This window comes from Hemicordylus capensis, chromosome 3, assembly GCF_027244095.1.
Source record: "Hemicordylus capensis ecotype Gifberg chromosome 3, rHemCap1.1.pri, whole genome shotgun sequence".
Classification (NCBI taxonomy): domain Eukaryota; kingdom Metazoa; phylum Chordata; class Lepidosauria; order Squamata; family Cordylidae; genus Hemicordylus; species Hemicordylus capensis.
In genome coordinates this window covers 297,921,134-297,936,773 of record NC_069659.1, presented here as the reverse complement: position 1 = coordinate 297,936,773, position 15,640 = coordinate 297,921,134, and the positions used below count along the sequence as shown (strand labels likewise).

The 15,640-nt window shown below is 45.5% G+C and overlaps 1 protein-coding gene and 1 long non-coding RNA gene across 2 annotated transcripts in view; one reads left to right on the top strand and one right to left on the bottom strand.

Annotated features, from left to right (window-relative positions):
- TF (transferrin) overlaps positions 1-15,640 on the top strand; it is a 45,550-nt gene that overhangs the window by 18,657 nt on the left and 11,253 nt on the right. The window contains exons 8-12 of the mRNA XM_053311079.1: positions 2,236-2,395; positions 5,374-5,525; positions 7,909-7,999; positions 11,613-11,654; positions 13,821-13,985. Of these exons, the coding sequence (XP_053167054.1) occupies positions 2,236-2,395; positions 5,374-5,525; positions 7,909-7,999; positions 11,613-11,654; positions 13,821-13,985 (610 nt within the window). The remainder of the gene's footprint in view (positions 1-2,235; positions 2,396-5,373; positions 5,526-7,908; positions 8,000-11,612; positions 11,655-13,820; positions 13,986-15,640) is intronic.
- LOC128351497 (uncharacterized) lies at positions 125-13,935 on the bottom strand. Its single transcript, XR_008319803.1, has 3 exons — positions 13,796-13,935; positions 10,485-10,609; positions 125-758 (listed from the first exon to the last, which is right to left on the bottom strand). It is a non-coding gene; the product is annotated as an uncharacterized LOC128351497 (long non-coding RNA).

The window sequence follows — 15,640 nt, the reverse complement described above, 5'->3', positions numbered from 1 at the left end:
ACATAACTATCACAACGTTATCACACACACATACACACACACACACACACACACACACACACACACACACATACACACACACAGCTTTTAAGTAAAGGATATACTTTTGACATGCATATCCAGTCTGCAGAAGCATTTAATGGTTTATAACGTGTTAGGTAACTGAGCTCTAGGTAGCAGTCACTAGGGGACACAAGCCCAAAGCCAGGTCTGGGAGAGCCAGGAACATCATGCCAAGGGTCAAGTTGAGTAGATGATCAGGAATCAGAGGATCTAGACAGTAGCTGAAGAGGCCAGATGCTTCTCCCAGGGCGCTTTCCAGACTAGACCCTACAACGGGGTCAGGACGTATCTCGGAAGTGTGCTTCTACACTTCCTGCATCGTGACACTGCAGTCCCTACTTGGACAGCAGGGGACCGTTCACATTTCCAGTGCCTCGTTGAGAATAAAATCACAAGGATGTCGTACATCCAGTGTGGAAAAGCTGCTGTTTTTTCGGGTTGTTAGTTGCTGCAAGACTGCTCCCCCTGCTGTTTATGTTCCAAATGCAACTTGCCCAAACAGAGGCATTTTGCTGCTGTTCTAGCAGCTAGCCTGGAAAATGCCCAGGTGAGGTATTTTTACATTCTGGGTGTGAGAAGGCCTTGTCTCATGCTTTCATCAACTAGCTTAGAAGGTTATTGATGTTATGTCTAGAAGACGCTCAGTTTCCAGATGTTGGTGGGCTTGCTTCTGTAAAGAAGGTCCAGGAGGGAGTCTGCAATTAGGTTAAAAAAATCGCTATTGAATGTTTTTCATAACATTGAAACATTTTACAAAATGAAAATAAGAAAATAACTTCATTGCAAATAAAACCTGATGCAGAATACAGAGCATTCCAGTCACAAGGATACGTAATTGTAGTAACGTATCAGTTGTGGGTACATATTGCCAAATAAATTAACTGATATATCATTTGTTTTATGAGTGTCATTGGTGCAAAATAAGAATATAGTCTCAAACAGCATAATCATCTCTGACACTTCCTATCCCAACATATCCTGCCAAAAAGAACTTCAACTAAAAGGTGGTCTTGGGCAATCATGTGTATTGTTGACATGGGTAATGAAGGCAAGCCATGTATTAAGGAACTTAATCCTGCTTGGTTATTCTCTTAGCTATTCTTAGTTGTTGTGTGATTTTTTCCCTGCAATGAAATGCAATGGCCCATATTCTAGCGTATCATACGTTCAGTGACCCCCCATGTCACCTGTCCTCCAATGCAAATCAATTTCTGTTCTAGCTGCTTCCAGAATAAGTATTATTAAATTGTCATGGAGGTAGTCTGAAAAATCTATATGGTCAGAAATTGACAATAGAGCTACTTGTGGGGTCTGGAGAGAGTTTTTGTCTTATAATGGTTGCCACTTCCTGAAAGACATCCTCTCAGTATTTAGCTACCTTTGGGCATCCCCACTACATATGAATGCAGGATCCCTTCAAGGAGTCTGCAGTTAGTATGAAATGTGAAGGCTTCTAGGAAAACTCTGGCCTCTTACTTGATTTACACCTTCAGGGGCAAATGTGCAGCAGACTGTGTGGTCAGAAATGGAGCAGGAGACCTTTGGACAAGAGGTGGAACAAGGGCGCTTTCCAGACTAGACCCTGCAATGGGGTCACGACACACCTCTGAAGTGTGTCATGACACTGCAGTTCTGACAAAAGTGCCAGGTTGCCCTTCATATGTTGGATGCCTTGTTTCAAATTTAATTGCTATAACTTTATTAATTTTTTTACATTTATATCCTGCTCTTCCTCCAAGGAGCCCAGAGCGGTGTACTACATACTTGAGTTTCTCTTTCACAACAACCCTGTGAAGTAGGTTAGGCTAAGAGAGAAGTGACTGGCCCAAAGTCACCCAGCTAGTTTCATGGCTGAATGGGGATTTGAACTCAGGTCTCCCTGGTCCTAGTCCAGCATTCTAACCACGACACCACGCTGGCTCTCTTAGTGCTATGATGTTGTTTATCCGGCATAAAAAAGGTGTTGTTTTCGTGGGTTTTTAGTTTTTGCGAGACTGCTCCCCCTTCAGGTTTTACGTTTTGAACGGAGCATTTTGCCGCTTTTGAGCGGCTAGTCTGGAAAGCGCCAAGGAGGCAGCGAAAAGGCACAATTAACTCTTTGCTAAAATCTCATTTGGTTCACCTGCTTTCTTCTTCCTTCTCCTCACTGAATCATTTTTTCTCCCCACCTAGAAACAAGCCGCAAAAGGGCAGTGCCAGGTTTTTGGCTCCCCGCAGGGGAAAGATCTCATGTTTAAGGACTCTGCTATCAAATTTAAAAAGGTCCCTGATTTGATGGACGCTCAGCTCTACCTTGGCAAATACTATAATGATATCCAGAACCTCAGAGTAGGTAAGCAAAGAATCAGCATGAATAACTCAGCCTGCTAAGGAGCATCCGTGTATGGAAAGAAAGAAAAAGATCTCGTGAAATGGAGACAACTGTTGGCAGTGCTGATATAAATGTGACATTCCACTGACTTCACTCTTCTGAAACCTCTTTAGAAGGAAAAATTGCAGAGTCAAGCTGTCTTTTCTAAAAGCCAGATGAGTGTTCCTGTATTTGAATGGTACAATGAAAGAACACTCAGCTATCAGTGAAGTAAACACACATCACATACACAGCTACTTTCTCCCACCGCTCACAAAGCAGTACAGGCATAGTTAAGGGAAGAACTGTGTCACTGGTTGCTAAAGATGTCCCAATCAATAGGTGCTGGTGATACTCACAAAACCACATTCCATATATAAGACTTGGAACAGCAGTGCTAACTCAGTGTGGGGAGTGGGAGGGGAAAAAGAGATATTACATTTCCCTAGCAGCAGAATACTGTGGTTTGAACAGTTGGAAAGTGCAATATTCTTGCAACCAGCATCCTTCCTTGTAGGAAGACATTGAAATCCCTTGACATAAATAATGACTATTAATTCATCATGCTTCACACCCACTTCACAGTTTGTGGTTTTTAACCTGACTTGTAACTTGTTTACTTAATTTGGTTAATTGTATTACTTTTATTATATAGTGTATCTATTTTATTGTTGTGAGCCGCCCCAAGCAGCAGTGTACTGGAAAGGCGGGTATAAATATTTTAAATAATACATACATACATATATACATACTAGAAACTAGTCTTATGGTAAAGCTCTTGTCTTTCACACATCCTCACTGGGGAAGGCAGGTGTGCTGCAGGGAAGACAGGAGCTTGCCCTCCTTCCCTGGCAGATGAGTGGCTGCTGTCTACACATGCAGCGACAGGAAACACTGGGAGCGGGAGGACTCCCACGCCTCCACGCGCAACCCAGTGTGCCCACGGGCATGAGTGCAGTGGCTGCTCTCGTTAGAACAGCCACCATGCTCGACATATATATACTGTATGCGTGCACAAGAGAGAACTAAATGAATAGCCCCTTTTTGGTCCTCAGGGACATATTGCTAGGAGCAAACAGGGCTTCTGCGTGGAGGGGAGAGAACCAGTGCTCTTTAATTTGTTCATAAATGATCTAGAAGTTGGGGTTAGCAGTGAAGTGGCCGAATTTACAGGTGACACTAAACTATTCAGGGTAGTGAAATCCAAAAGAGATTGTGAAGTGCTCCAAAAAGATCTCTCCAAACTGGGGGAGTGGACGATGAAATGGCAGATGTGGTATAGTGTAAGCAAGTGTAAAGTGATGTACATTGGAGAAGAAGAGAGAGAGAGAGTGATGCATATGGGAGTGGGGTGAGGGTGGGGAAAGAGCTTCACATATACGCTGATGTGAACTGCACTGTTGGTGACTGACCAGGAGAGAGATCTTGGGGTCGTAGTGGACAGCTTGAGTGTCAACTCAATGCACAGCAGCAGTAAAGAAGGCAAATTCCATGTCAGGGATCATTAGGAAGGTGATTGAACATAAAAAAGCTAATATTATAATGCCCTGGTACAAATCTATGGTATGACCACATTTGGAGTATGGCGTTCAATTCTGGTCACCATATCTTATGAAGGATATTTTAGAACTGAAAAAGGTCCAGAAAAGGGCAACCAAGATGATCTGAGGCTTGGAGCAGCTTCCTTATAAGGCAAGGCTACAGCATCTGGGGCTCTTTAGTTTGGAAAAGAGGCAACTACGGGGAGATATGATAGAGGTATATAAAATTATGAATGGAGTAAAGAGTGTGGATAGAGAGACATTTTTCTCCCTTTCTCACAACACTAGAAGTTGGGAAATTTAGGAATGACAAAAGGAAGTACTTCTTCACACAGCGTATAATTAACTTATGGAATTCTCTGCCATGGGATGTGGTGATGGCCACTAACTTGGATGGCTTTAAAAGGGGCTTAGACAAGTCACTTTATCAATTGCTACTAGTCTGGTGGCTATAGGTCACTTTCAGCCTCAGAGGCAGGATGCCGCTAAATACCAGTTGCAGGGGAGCAATGGCAGGAAAGTAGGGAAAGCTCTGCCTGTGGGCTTCCCAGAGGCATCTGGTGGGCCACTGTGTGAAACAGGATGCTGGACTCAATAGGCCTTGAGCCTGATCCAGCAGGGCTGTTCTTATGAAAAGCAAATCACTTCCTGATCCCCGTCCCCATGTGCCAGACTGTGTAGCTACACTGCAATGCAGCTACAGTCCTACCTCCCTGTGAGGACAGAGCTCTTGCTTGTAAAGCTTGTACCCTTGTAAAGCTGTGGAGATTGTAGGCCGGTTTTATTGCCGGTTTCTTGCTAAGCACCAAGTGACATTTCAGCCCTGATTTTTAAGTGTTTCTGCTTTTCATGACAAGAGTGATGCAATTTTTCATAGTGTAGGGATTGATTGATTGATCTTCGTTCCCTGTCATTAATGCTGGCCAACATCCAGAGCAAAGAACTACACGTGCGAAGGCATGGGACTAGCAAAAAGCTTTTGCTCTGGCTAGTTGTGCTGAGTCTGGAGCTTGTGTTCCAGACTAGTATTGCACTGCTGCAAGCCTGCATGTGGTTGCACAATACTTGCATAACTGCAGCACGCCTCATTTGTTTGAATGGGGACTTTTGCACAAGAGCAGTAGAATGCTATAGTGGGGTTTTGCAACCCCCCCCCCTTTTTAGTGCAGCTAAGTCATCCTCTTGTACTAGCATAACTTTGCTCATTCTGCATGTGGTTTGTTGCTCTGGATGCCGGCCACTGTGCTTTGCTGGCCTTGCATGTGCCATTTGAGGCAATTTTGCCTGGAATATTATGCAGTGTATGCATGCATGCAGGAGTCATGCAGTCAGCATTCTCCGTGTCTGCAATGGATCTGCAACTTCATGAGATTGCTAAGCTCCTGGCTAACTGACTTTTTCTTTTCTCTGTTCCCTTAGCAAGACCTGATACTGATACACCAAACAAGATCAAATGGTGTGCTGTAGGCAAGAATGAGGAATCAAAGTGTGACATGTGGAGCGGATTGAGCAACAATACCATTGGGTGTGCTGCAGCTGACACTACAGAGGGCTGCATTATCAAGATCCTAGTAAGGGCTTTTTCAGGTGGCCAGCATGCTGCCCCATGTACTTCTCCATTAAGAGTAGTGTCTGTGGGTTTCCTTGCTTCCGTTGGGTGTGGCTTTGGTGTTCATCACACATCTCTATTGGTATGGGTGAGGCATTGGTGCTATTGTATTTGGAGCTCGTAACACATATCTATTTCATTTTTATTCCACCTTTCCTTCAAGGCACTCCATAGTCTCCCCCATGCATGCCTTCTGGGCCCCTGTAGTAGATTGTGAGGCGGTTCCCACAATCAGTGGGAGCCGCCTCAAGAGGGTTAGTGGGGAGAGTTTAGCCCGCTCTCCCCATACACGAGCAGTCAGTCTGCTCTGGGCGGCTGCAGCGGCCGCCCACACAACTGCCAGCTCCGTCATGGAGCCGGCGGGGGCTTGGAAGTTCCCAGAAGCTCCTGCATGCCCTGCGCGAGAGACCCCTGAGCCGGGAGGCTGCTTTTAAGCCTCGCGGTCAGAGGTCTACTCGTGAGTTGCTGCGGCACAGAGTCGCGTCATGGCAACACACGATTAGAAAAACTGGGTTTGCGGAGCGCTCACTCCACAAACCTGGTTTAAGGGCAGGGGTAGTGTAGTGGGTTACCCGCTGGAGAACCACTGGGCTCTCAGCCGAGCTCGATGGTTCTCACGATGGGAGAAAATCGGGCTAGCCTCCGCTAGCCCAATTTTCTCCCATCGTGTGAATAGTCTCTGTGTCTCCATAATGGTAGCATCAAATAAATGGGTGAAATGTGCAGAACCTTTGATAACAAAAGGCCCATTCACACATTATGTTCAACACTCATACAACCAGTGTACAGAGGTACGGCTCTCTACACAGGTACAGTCATTCACATGTTATATTGAATGCAGGTACAGAAGCACACTTCCTATCTGTACCATGCATTTGATGGGCCTTTATTCAGGTTTAGTTTTAAAATGAACACAGGTATAGTCATTCACACAAACGTGTATGAGTGCACAGATGTCTTACACTCGTACAGCATAATGTCTGAATCGGGCTAAAATGGGTGATGAACACTCACAAAAGAGATTTCCAAAATCATCTTGTGTGTATTCTGTGTTTGTATACAATAGGTTGTTCTGAGGCAACTGGATTATCTTTAGAGTGCTGCTGATGTGGCTTGATTTCCATCCTTCTGCTGGCTGTTCCCCCATTATTTTCAGTACTCTCTCATGAACAATGTGCAAATAGGCATTCATACTTGCTTTGAAAATTGACTGCAGCCGCTGTCCGGCACACTTAGGTTGGTTAAATGCCACTGAAGTCAATGGCTGACATACTGCACAATGTTACACATGTGGGGGACATAACGTTTGTGTAACTGTGCAAGTGCAAAAATTGTGCAGAGTCACACAACAGTGAGGCAATGATATAGAATGGCCTCATTGTCACACATCTCTGCACAAGTTTTGCACTTGTGCAACTGCACAAACATTGTGTTCCATTGTGTACATAATGTTGCATAGTATGTCAGCCAATGGGATTTAAGCAGAGTAACTGTGTACAGGACTGTTTTCAAAAATGTTTTTATAGAGAGCTTTAGAAAATATTTTATGATTACAGTCCATATTTATTGTCCACTTCCAGACTCTGTACTTGTAATCACTAGGCATGAACTTAAGCTACAAGGCCTTCGTTGACTTTTATTACAAGACTTTAACTGTGATTACAGTTGTATATCGCAGAGTTTAGAAAGTGAATAGCACAACCCTATGCAAGCTTGTGTTAATTGCCAATTATTTCTTAGGCTTGCACTGGTATAATGATTTGGATGGCAAAGAATAATAAGTGGCCTTTCTTTAACTCTGTGGTTCCTGTGCCGCCACACCCTACATGTGTGTGCAACTGACCCTTCTGTGAGGCCAGGAGCATAGATTGCCTTGGCACAGCAGAAGCCTGTAGGAAATGGCAGACAAAACAGTGAAGGGTGTTGGGCATTATTTATTTAGACGACAGGAGATCAGAAAAACAAACAGGACAGATATTTTCAAGCAATACCCCATTCCTTCCACAGCACACATGCATCAGGTTGCCATGAAGGTTGCCTGTCGGTATAGATTAATGTGACACAGTGTGCAAGTTGCAAAAAAATGTCTGAAGAATCAGGACAGCCCACATGTCCATGTCCTTCGCACAAGGAAGGTCTTCCATGACAGCCCCACTAAAATAAATGGACAACCTTGTGATCTAACCAGCTCACTTTCATTTAAGTAAAGAAACTCCCCATGGATTCTGCTCACAATGTTTTGGGGTTTTTAACAAACACCCAACTGGCTTTGGTCCCAATCCAGCATTCCCTCTCCCTTGCCTATAAAAAACATTTTCTAAATAGAGACATGATTTTCTTTGCAGAAAGGTGAAGCTGATGCTCTGACCCTGGATGGAGGACACATCTATGTGGCAGGAGAGTGTGGTTTGTTACCAGTGATGGCAGAAGTCTACAGTAAGTATACAAATGGACACTCGGCCACATCTGCTCTGCCAAAGTGCATGGTAGTATGTGCTCCAGCCTTCAGATTTCACTCCAGCTTCCAGATTTGGACAAAAGTTGGGCTTGATGGAGTGGGCACTTCTACATACTGTGGATTCTAAGTGACCAGAGTCAGTCTGTCATGGCTGTGTTCATTCACACAGCCATCAGGAATCTTTTGTCTGGCTTGTAGAATGCATTGCTAACACTGAAGCACGCACACAAAATATTTGTGCCCACACTCTTAGAGGCATTTGTTCTTTGATATATACACAATTATAGTCTCACTTATGACAGCAATCAATGCACCACTGAGAAACCTTAAAGGCCAAATTGAAGACATATCATCCTGGAGAGAATCTATCTATGTGGTTGCTAAGAGTCGACACCGACTTGATGGCACTCACTCACTCACTCGTCTCATTCACATACTCATGCTGCTGAGGGATGCTTCTGGCATTACATTCCCAAATGCACATTTTTTAAAAGCAAGTAGAGAAGTGTTCAGAAAAATGGCTACTCCCTTGAACAACAGGAAGTTCAGTCCTAAATAGTTAAGTCCCCAGTGTCAGAAATCCCCAGGCACTGCAGCGCCTCCTGTGATGCTGCAGGCTCTTGGCAGACCTGCCTGTGCTTGGAGGACCTGCCTCTGCCTCTGTACAAGAGCACCAATACTTCAAATAGTGCACCTGCACTCCAAAAGTGCTACTTAGATTGGAAATATGTTGCTTGACCTCTCTCTGCTTCTTGAAGTATTGGTGTTCTTGTACAAAAGCACAACATCCGAGAGCACACAGCAGATCAAGAACCGGGGTCATCCCATGAAACGCAAGGTCAGGAAATTTAGGACTGACAAGAGGAAGTACCTTTTTGCACAATTAATCCATGGGATTCTTTGTCATGGGATGGGGTGATGGCCACTAGTTTGGATGGCTTTAAAGGGGACTTAAACAAATTCATGGAGGACAGGGTTATCAATGGCTACTAGTCTGGTGGCTGTGGGCCGCCTCCAGCCTCAGAGGCACGATGCCTCTCAATACCAGTTGCAGGGGAGCAACATCGGGAGAGAGGTCATGCCCTAGCTCTTGCCTGTGGGCTTCTCAGAGGCATCTGGTGGGCCACTGTGTGAAACAGGATTTGGACTAGATAGGCCTCAGGCCTGATTCAGCAGGGCTGTGCTTATATTCTTACCTGCTGGCTTGCCAGCATTACACTTCAGAAGGTCAAATTTTCAACAATGCATTTGTCTGTTAACCAGAGCCTGATGTAGATAGACCTAGGGGCTGACATGACGAGGGAAAGTAGTCAAAGCGTTGCCTAACCTATTCTTTTAATGTCAATAGATAATGTCTGATTCATTTTCCTCCTCATGGTAGCCAGGGATAGTGTCAGATATGATGCTCAACAGCTAGGGCTGCCATATAGAAAACAGGATAGGTCTCCTGTACCTTTAACAGATGCACAGAAGAGGGAATTTCAGGCAGGGGCAGAGCTTTAATTGGGCAGGTGCGTCCAAAGAACACGCACTGCCCTGCCTCTGGGGCTGCCTCACTCTCACCCTTCCCACTGTTGCCCACCCACTCACTTGCTCACCTTGCCACCACCTCGTGTGCCACTCCTGCTCACCAGGCTGGTGGGTAGCTGGAAAGCCCTGAATGGGCCCTTCCTGCATCCCACTGGCTGGGAGGAGCCTGGCGTGGGGACGGGGGGAGAGGTGTGTGAAGGGACGGCAGGAGTGGCATGTGGCCTGGCTGTGGGTGAGTGGGCCCTGTGGGGCAAGGCTACACCTCCCGAGGGCAGAGGGGCCGCCCATGTTCATGTTGGATATTGTCATTCAAAGTGCCCACAAAGGAAGCTGCCCACCCCAGTTACAGAGTAGAGTGCAGAGTTTTGTTGCTGCAGTCATCTAAAGAACACACATGGAGACTGTATTACAATCTAAACTAAACAGGTTTATTGGTGAAGTACATTCTGGATAGTAATGACCTAGTTCTGCCTAAAGGCTACATAATGGATAGATGGAGAGAGAGAGAGACATTTACATCTACTCCCCAAGAGGAAAGGAAGTGGACTGACTCCCCACAGGAAATACCTGAGGAGTCAAGGAGGGGTCATAGAGTAGAGGTAAAGCAGGGACAGGTAAGGAGACTCTCACTAACTACCTCTATTCCCAGTGCCCCTAGTGGTTGTTAGGATAGTGGTGCAAAAGGTTGATGCACCGGAACTCCATCTCCAACAGTTCGTGCATTGAACACAAGCTCTCTCTGCCCTCGCTATGCCACTGATTTCAGCAGGTGCCGCTTGGCATGCAAGAAGAAAAGAGTGGCATCTGCAGAAATTCCCTCTCCTGTGCATCTGTTAAAAGTACAGGAGACCTGTCCTCTGTTCCATATGGGAGCCCTATCAACAGGAAGTTAAGAGCCTATGTAAAATGAGAATTAAAAGGCATGTGGCTAACCTCTGAGGAGGATCACCTGAGCTGCACAATTGTGTTCAGTGTCTTGCAGTTCATGGTTTTCTGCTGAAGTTATTTGCCAAAAGTATCTTCTGAAATAGGCATTGCCTTTCTAGCTCTTCATGTCTCTAAAACATAAAGTGAAAAGTGGCTGCTATACATTTTGGATACTAATCTCTCTGTTGCATACATGCATGCACATGAATGAGAATACAGAGCTATACACCCACCATTCTCATATACACCCACCGTCTCACCATTACTGAGAACAAAGACACATGTTCTCCTTAAGCAAGCAGGGACTGGAGAAATGGAACAGAATAAGCTTTTCCTTTCACTGTAGTAGGCAAAAATAAAAAAGAAAGCGAGGATGAACTTTTGTTTCCTGCCCTGCCCCGTCTCTTCTGAAAGTGAAGCAGAGACAGAGGGACAGGACAGGAAACCAAGACCTCTTTGTACTAAAGTTTTGGGATCAAATTCGTGCTGACTGTTCCATTGGGATCCAAAGGAGTTGGTCTTCTTGACAATATGGCTTAGTCAGCAGTTCAGGGACTTGGATGGCTGTGCATGGTTATGCTACTCCAGCCATCATGCTTCTCCACTGAAACTTTCACAAGATAAGCCTGCCTCATATCTTTTAGAAGCTCTGCTGTCTTAATGTCCTACCCTACTGAGACAGATCTGTGGTTGTGCCAAAGCAAGATGGGACAAGAATTGCAAGGGGCCCAATGGAAATCGGGTGGTGCTCTTTTATCTGAGCTGCAAGCCTGAGGTGCCCCACCATCCTCTGTTATAGTTAGTGGCTGACATGTTGAGGGAGATTATTCAAAGTTGTCCCCTTTTAATTTCAACGGGACTACTTGGCATAGTTTTCCTCCTTTCATGAGCTACTGTGTAATATAGTTAGAATATCTTGTCAGCCCAAATTAGAATGCTGGGCAATCCATCCAAGTGTGGCTGGCTTTTTCGGACTCTCTCTCTCATTATACACTTTTGGAAGGTGTTGCTTTTGTCCCTCAGGGCTGTGAGCACAATTGGCCTTACTCGTATTGCTGTCACGCCCTTGTGAAAATGGAGTGGTTTGGCCATGAAGGATTTTCTCTCAAACCTCTTTCTTTTTCCTCATTACAGAAGACAGTGCCGTGTGTTCAGATCGAACAACACCAAGAAAAGGTAGGTTGTTGTTGTTGTTGTTGTTGTTTCATCCTGCCTTTCTTCCAAGGAACAAAGGGTGACATGCATAGACATCCCGCACACACATTTTATCCTCACAACAACCCTACAAGGCAAGTTAGACTGAGAGATGGGGCATACAGGCATAGAAGGAAGGTACTATCAATGTTTTTTGAGAATGTCTGTACCCTTCTGTCCCCTCTGTGTGTAGGGGGGGGGGAGAAAGCCAGTGGGACTAAAGTTGCTTTCACAATAGGGTCCTTTAGTGCTTCTGTGGTATTGTGTTCCTACAATTAGCTACAAGCAGGCTGGCCCAAGCCCTGCTCCTGGTCAGGTGCATAGGGACCGTAGAGCAAGGGTGGACTATCCCCCGGCCACCAGGGCACCCCCTCAGCCAGGGTGCCCCCTTGCCCCCTCTCATCCCCAGCCAGTGAATGAAGTGCTCACCAGCTGGGAGCGTGAGGCATGCCCCTCTTCTTCCCAGCCAGTGTTTCACCGAAATGCTGGCTGTGCTGTGGAGAAAGCCCAGCCAGCCAGGATTTCTCAAGAAGGCAGGGAAAGGAGTTCCCAGTCAGTGACTCCACGAACCGCTGACTGGGAAGCTCTGCCAGGGTTGGCACGCCCATCCTCTGCATTGGCCACACCCCTTGTGTCAAGACACGTTGGAGGGAGAGGAAGGGAAATGAAATGCACCCAGCCAGCAAACGCTGGCTGGGAATACGCTCCAGAGGGCTCGCACAGGCAGCTGACATGCATGGGACACCTACCCCCACCAATTTGCTGTATTGACTAATCTGCCACTTTAAGTGAACATGGGTCATCCCATGAAACTGATTGCCAGGAAATTTAGGACTGACAAAAAGAAGTACTTTCCCACACAGCACATTATTAAGCTATGGAATTCTCTGCCATGGGATATGGCTGGGATGGCCACCTGCTTGGATGGCTTTAAAAGGGGCTTTGACAAATTCATGGAGGACAGGTCTAACAATTGCTATTAGTCTTGATAGCTATAACTACCTCCAGGCTCAGAGGCAGGATGCTTCTGAATACCAGTTGTGGGGGGCAACAGCAAGAGTGAGGGCATGCCTTTATCTCCTGCTGGGGAGTTTTCTTAGATACATCTGGTGGGCCACTGTGTGACAACAGGATGCTGGACTAGACAGGCTGGAATAGATAGGCCTTGGGCCTGATTCAGCAAGGCTCTTCTTATGTTATTCCATAAGTGGAATAGAAATTCTGTTTCCACACACCACTATGTCCAGCAATGCCCATTCCCATAGCAAAGACCCTTCTATGATGTTTACTAAGTAGCCAGTCCCATTCAGTAAAGTCCCCCTGCAACATTAATTAAAAATGTCCTCCTTGTCAGTTCTGCCCTTTTCATTTCTTCACTAGTCAGCGATTACTGCTGAATAGCCTGTTGATTGCCCTTTGAATATATTCTCTTAATTGCTTCCTTGTGTCAGTTCCTTTTGGGTGAGAGAGACTTTATTTTCTTTGTTTTATAGTGAAATAGCACTATATCTCCATAAAATAATGAAAACAATATGAAATTGCCTTAACACTGAATCAGGCAATTGATTCATCTAGCTAGCATTGCCTGCCTTCAAGGGGCAATCAACCAGCCTCAGCAATCCTCCAACTGCACAACAGAAAGCATTAACAGGGGCAGAACCTGCAAGCAAGAAGCTTTTAATTAAAGGCATAGTTGCCCTAAAAAAATCCTTAGTAGTGTTTTGCCAATCCACACTGGACAAACTTGGCACTACAGTTATGTTTTAAATTAAAACAATTGCCAGAATCCAGGTCTACCCAAAAAAAAAAAAAAAAAAAAAAAAAGACTCACAAGAACAACACAGAAAACACTGGAAATTAAATGACTCAGAAACAACATAATCTAGATTCTCCATAAAAAGCGAGTGCAACAATTCCATCAATTCCAGACTAAATTGTTTAGTGTTAGGTCACTGCCATACTATATTTATGTTTCAGGATGGAGCTGTGGGATAAGTTCATTGGTCTAGTGCTTGGCAAACCTGGTTTTCAAGCTGGTCCATGAACAAAGAATTCTTACGATTGTCATCTATAGATTTGTTTCAAATATGTGCATAACAGTAGTACTTAATTTTGGTTCTTACCTTCGCTTTCTTTCTCCATTTCCAGTTCCTGAAAGCTACTTTGCTGTAGCTGTTGTCAAGAAAACAGATACTGACATCAACTGGAATAACCTGAAAGGAAAGAAATCCTGCCACACTGGTGTTGGGAGAACTGCTGGCTGGAATATCCCAATGGGTCTAATTTACAACAAAACTCATAGCTGTGAATTTGGTGAGTGGCTTCATTTTATACCCATAATCACTATGATGTTACACATCTATTCCAGCCTCCCCACAAGGAGCTCAGGGCAGCAGACATGCCCCCTTTTAATCTAGCAACAACCCTTTAAGGTTAGTTAAGGAAAAAAATTATGCCTAGCCCTGGGCAGGGATTTAAGCCCATGTTAAAGGACAACACACTGAGGTCATTCACACAATCAAAAACTCTGTTCTACCTGGCTGTAGCAGCCCCCTAGCCCCTCCCCCTATGTCTGATGTCAGATGTAGTGAGTGTTTAGCCACACCTCCATGTCTGACGTCAGACACAGGGGTGTGGATTAGTTCCCAAATGGGGCCACGCAGCCCCATTTGGGAGCTAAGTCATGTCCCCCGTGTCAGACGTGGGGGGCATTCCTGGGGCATGAGGTGCAGCCCCTGAGGGGCAGCGGCCCGGGTTCTTTGAACTTGTTGGCTCAATGGTGGCTCTGTCCCTGATACCTGGGTTTGGGGGCTGTGTATGCTCCCAATTTTTGGCTATGTGGATGCAAGGTAGGAGGAAAAACTTCCCAGGTTTTCCTCCCACCTTGCTTCTACACAGCCAAAAATTGGAAACACACTCCCAAACCCGGATAGAACACAGTTTTTGATTGTGTGCATGACCTCAATTGCTGTTATACCACACTGGCTTTCAGATATGTTGTGATCTCCCAGGTATCCCTGTCCCATTAGGAACTGAAGAGGAGATTATCTTCGATATACCATTTGCATTACAGTTTCTGATGACTCATAAGACAATGGATAGACTGTGAGGCTATTCACACAATTGTAGAAAATCAGGCTAGCCTCCGCCAGCCCAATTTTCTAGAACCATTAGGACCACTGGGCTCGGCTGTGAGCCCGGTGGTTCTTAAGCGGGTCATCTGCCCACTCTCCCCGCTCACCCTCTCCAGGCAGGTCTCTGTGACTGTGAGACCCACCTCTGTGTAGGATAGTTTGCAGCAGAGAGGTGGTTTGATACTTCCCAATTGCCTTCTGTTCTTCTCTTGCAAATGTCTTTTCATCATCTTTATACACTCAGCCCTTGACAGCAGTGTCAATCAATATTCAATATGGCACATGCACACGCACACACCTCGTGATGTGTGAGCAGGATGGAGTATTGTGTGTTCAAGTTGGTGATGAACTGCCATTCCATTTGGCCTCCTGATTTGACCAGTTCACTGTGCTGCAGAATACCAGATGTGGGGGAGCAATGGCAGGAGAGGAGCATGTCTTCCTCTCCTGCTTGTGAGCTTCCCAAGGGCATCTAGTGGTGGGCCACCGTGATAAATGAGATGGGCCTTGGCCTGGAGCTTTCCCAGAGAGCAGGCTTTACCACGGGTTTACAGCGAGGCTTTACTGCGAGTTTGAAGTTGCTTGAAAAAACCCATGCAAAAAGTGGATTTTTTTTACCCTGGATACACTCTAACATGCAATGAAAAACCTGAATTCTGTGTGAAGTGCTCTGTGATAGCTCACAGGGACTTCAGAGTAAATCTGGCAGATATGTAAACGCACACCTCCATTCCAGAGGAGATGCGGACTAAAAGTTGGGTGTGAAAAACCTCCTGGTCCAGCACAATTCTTCTTATGTGGTTATGTTATGTTTGTCAGCCTCTTAGAGAATAT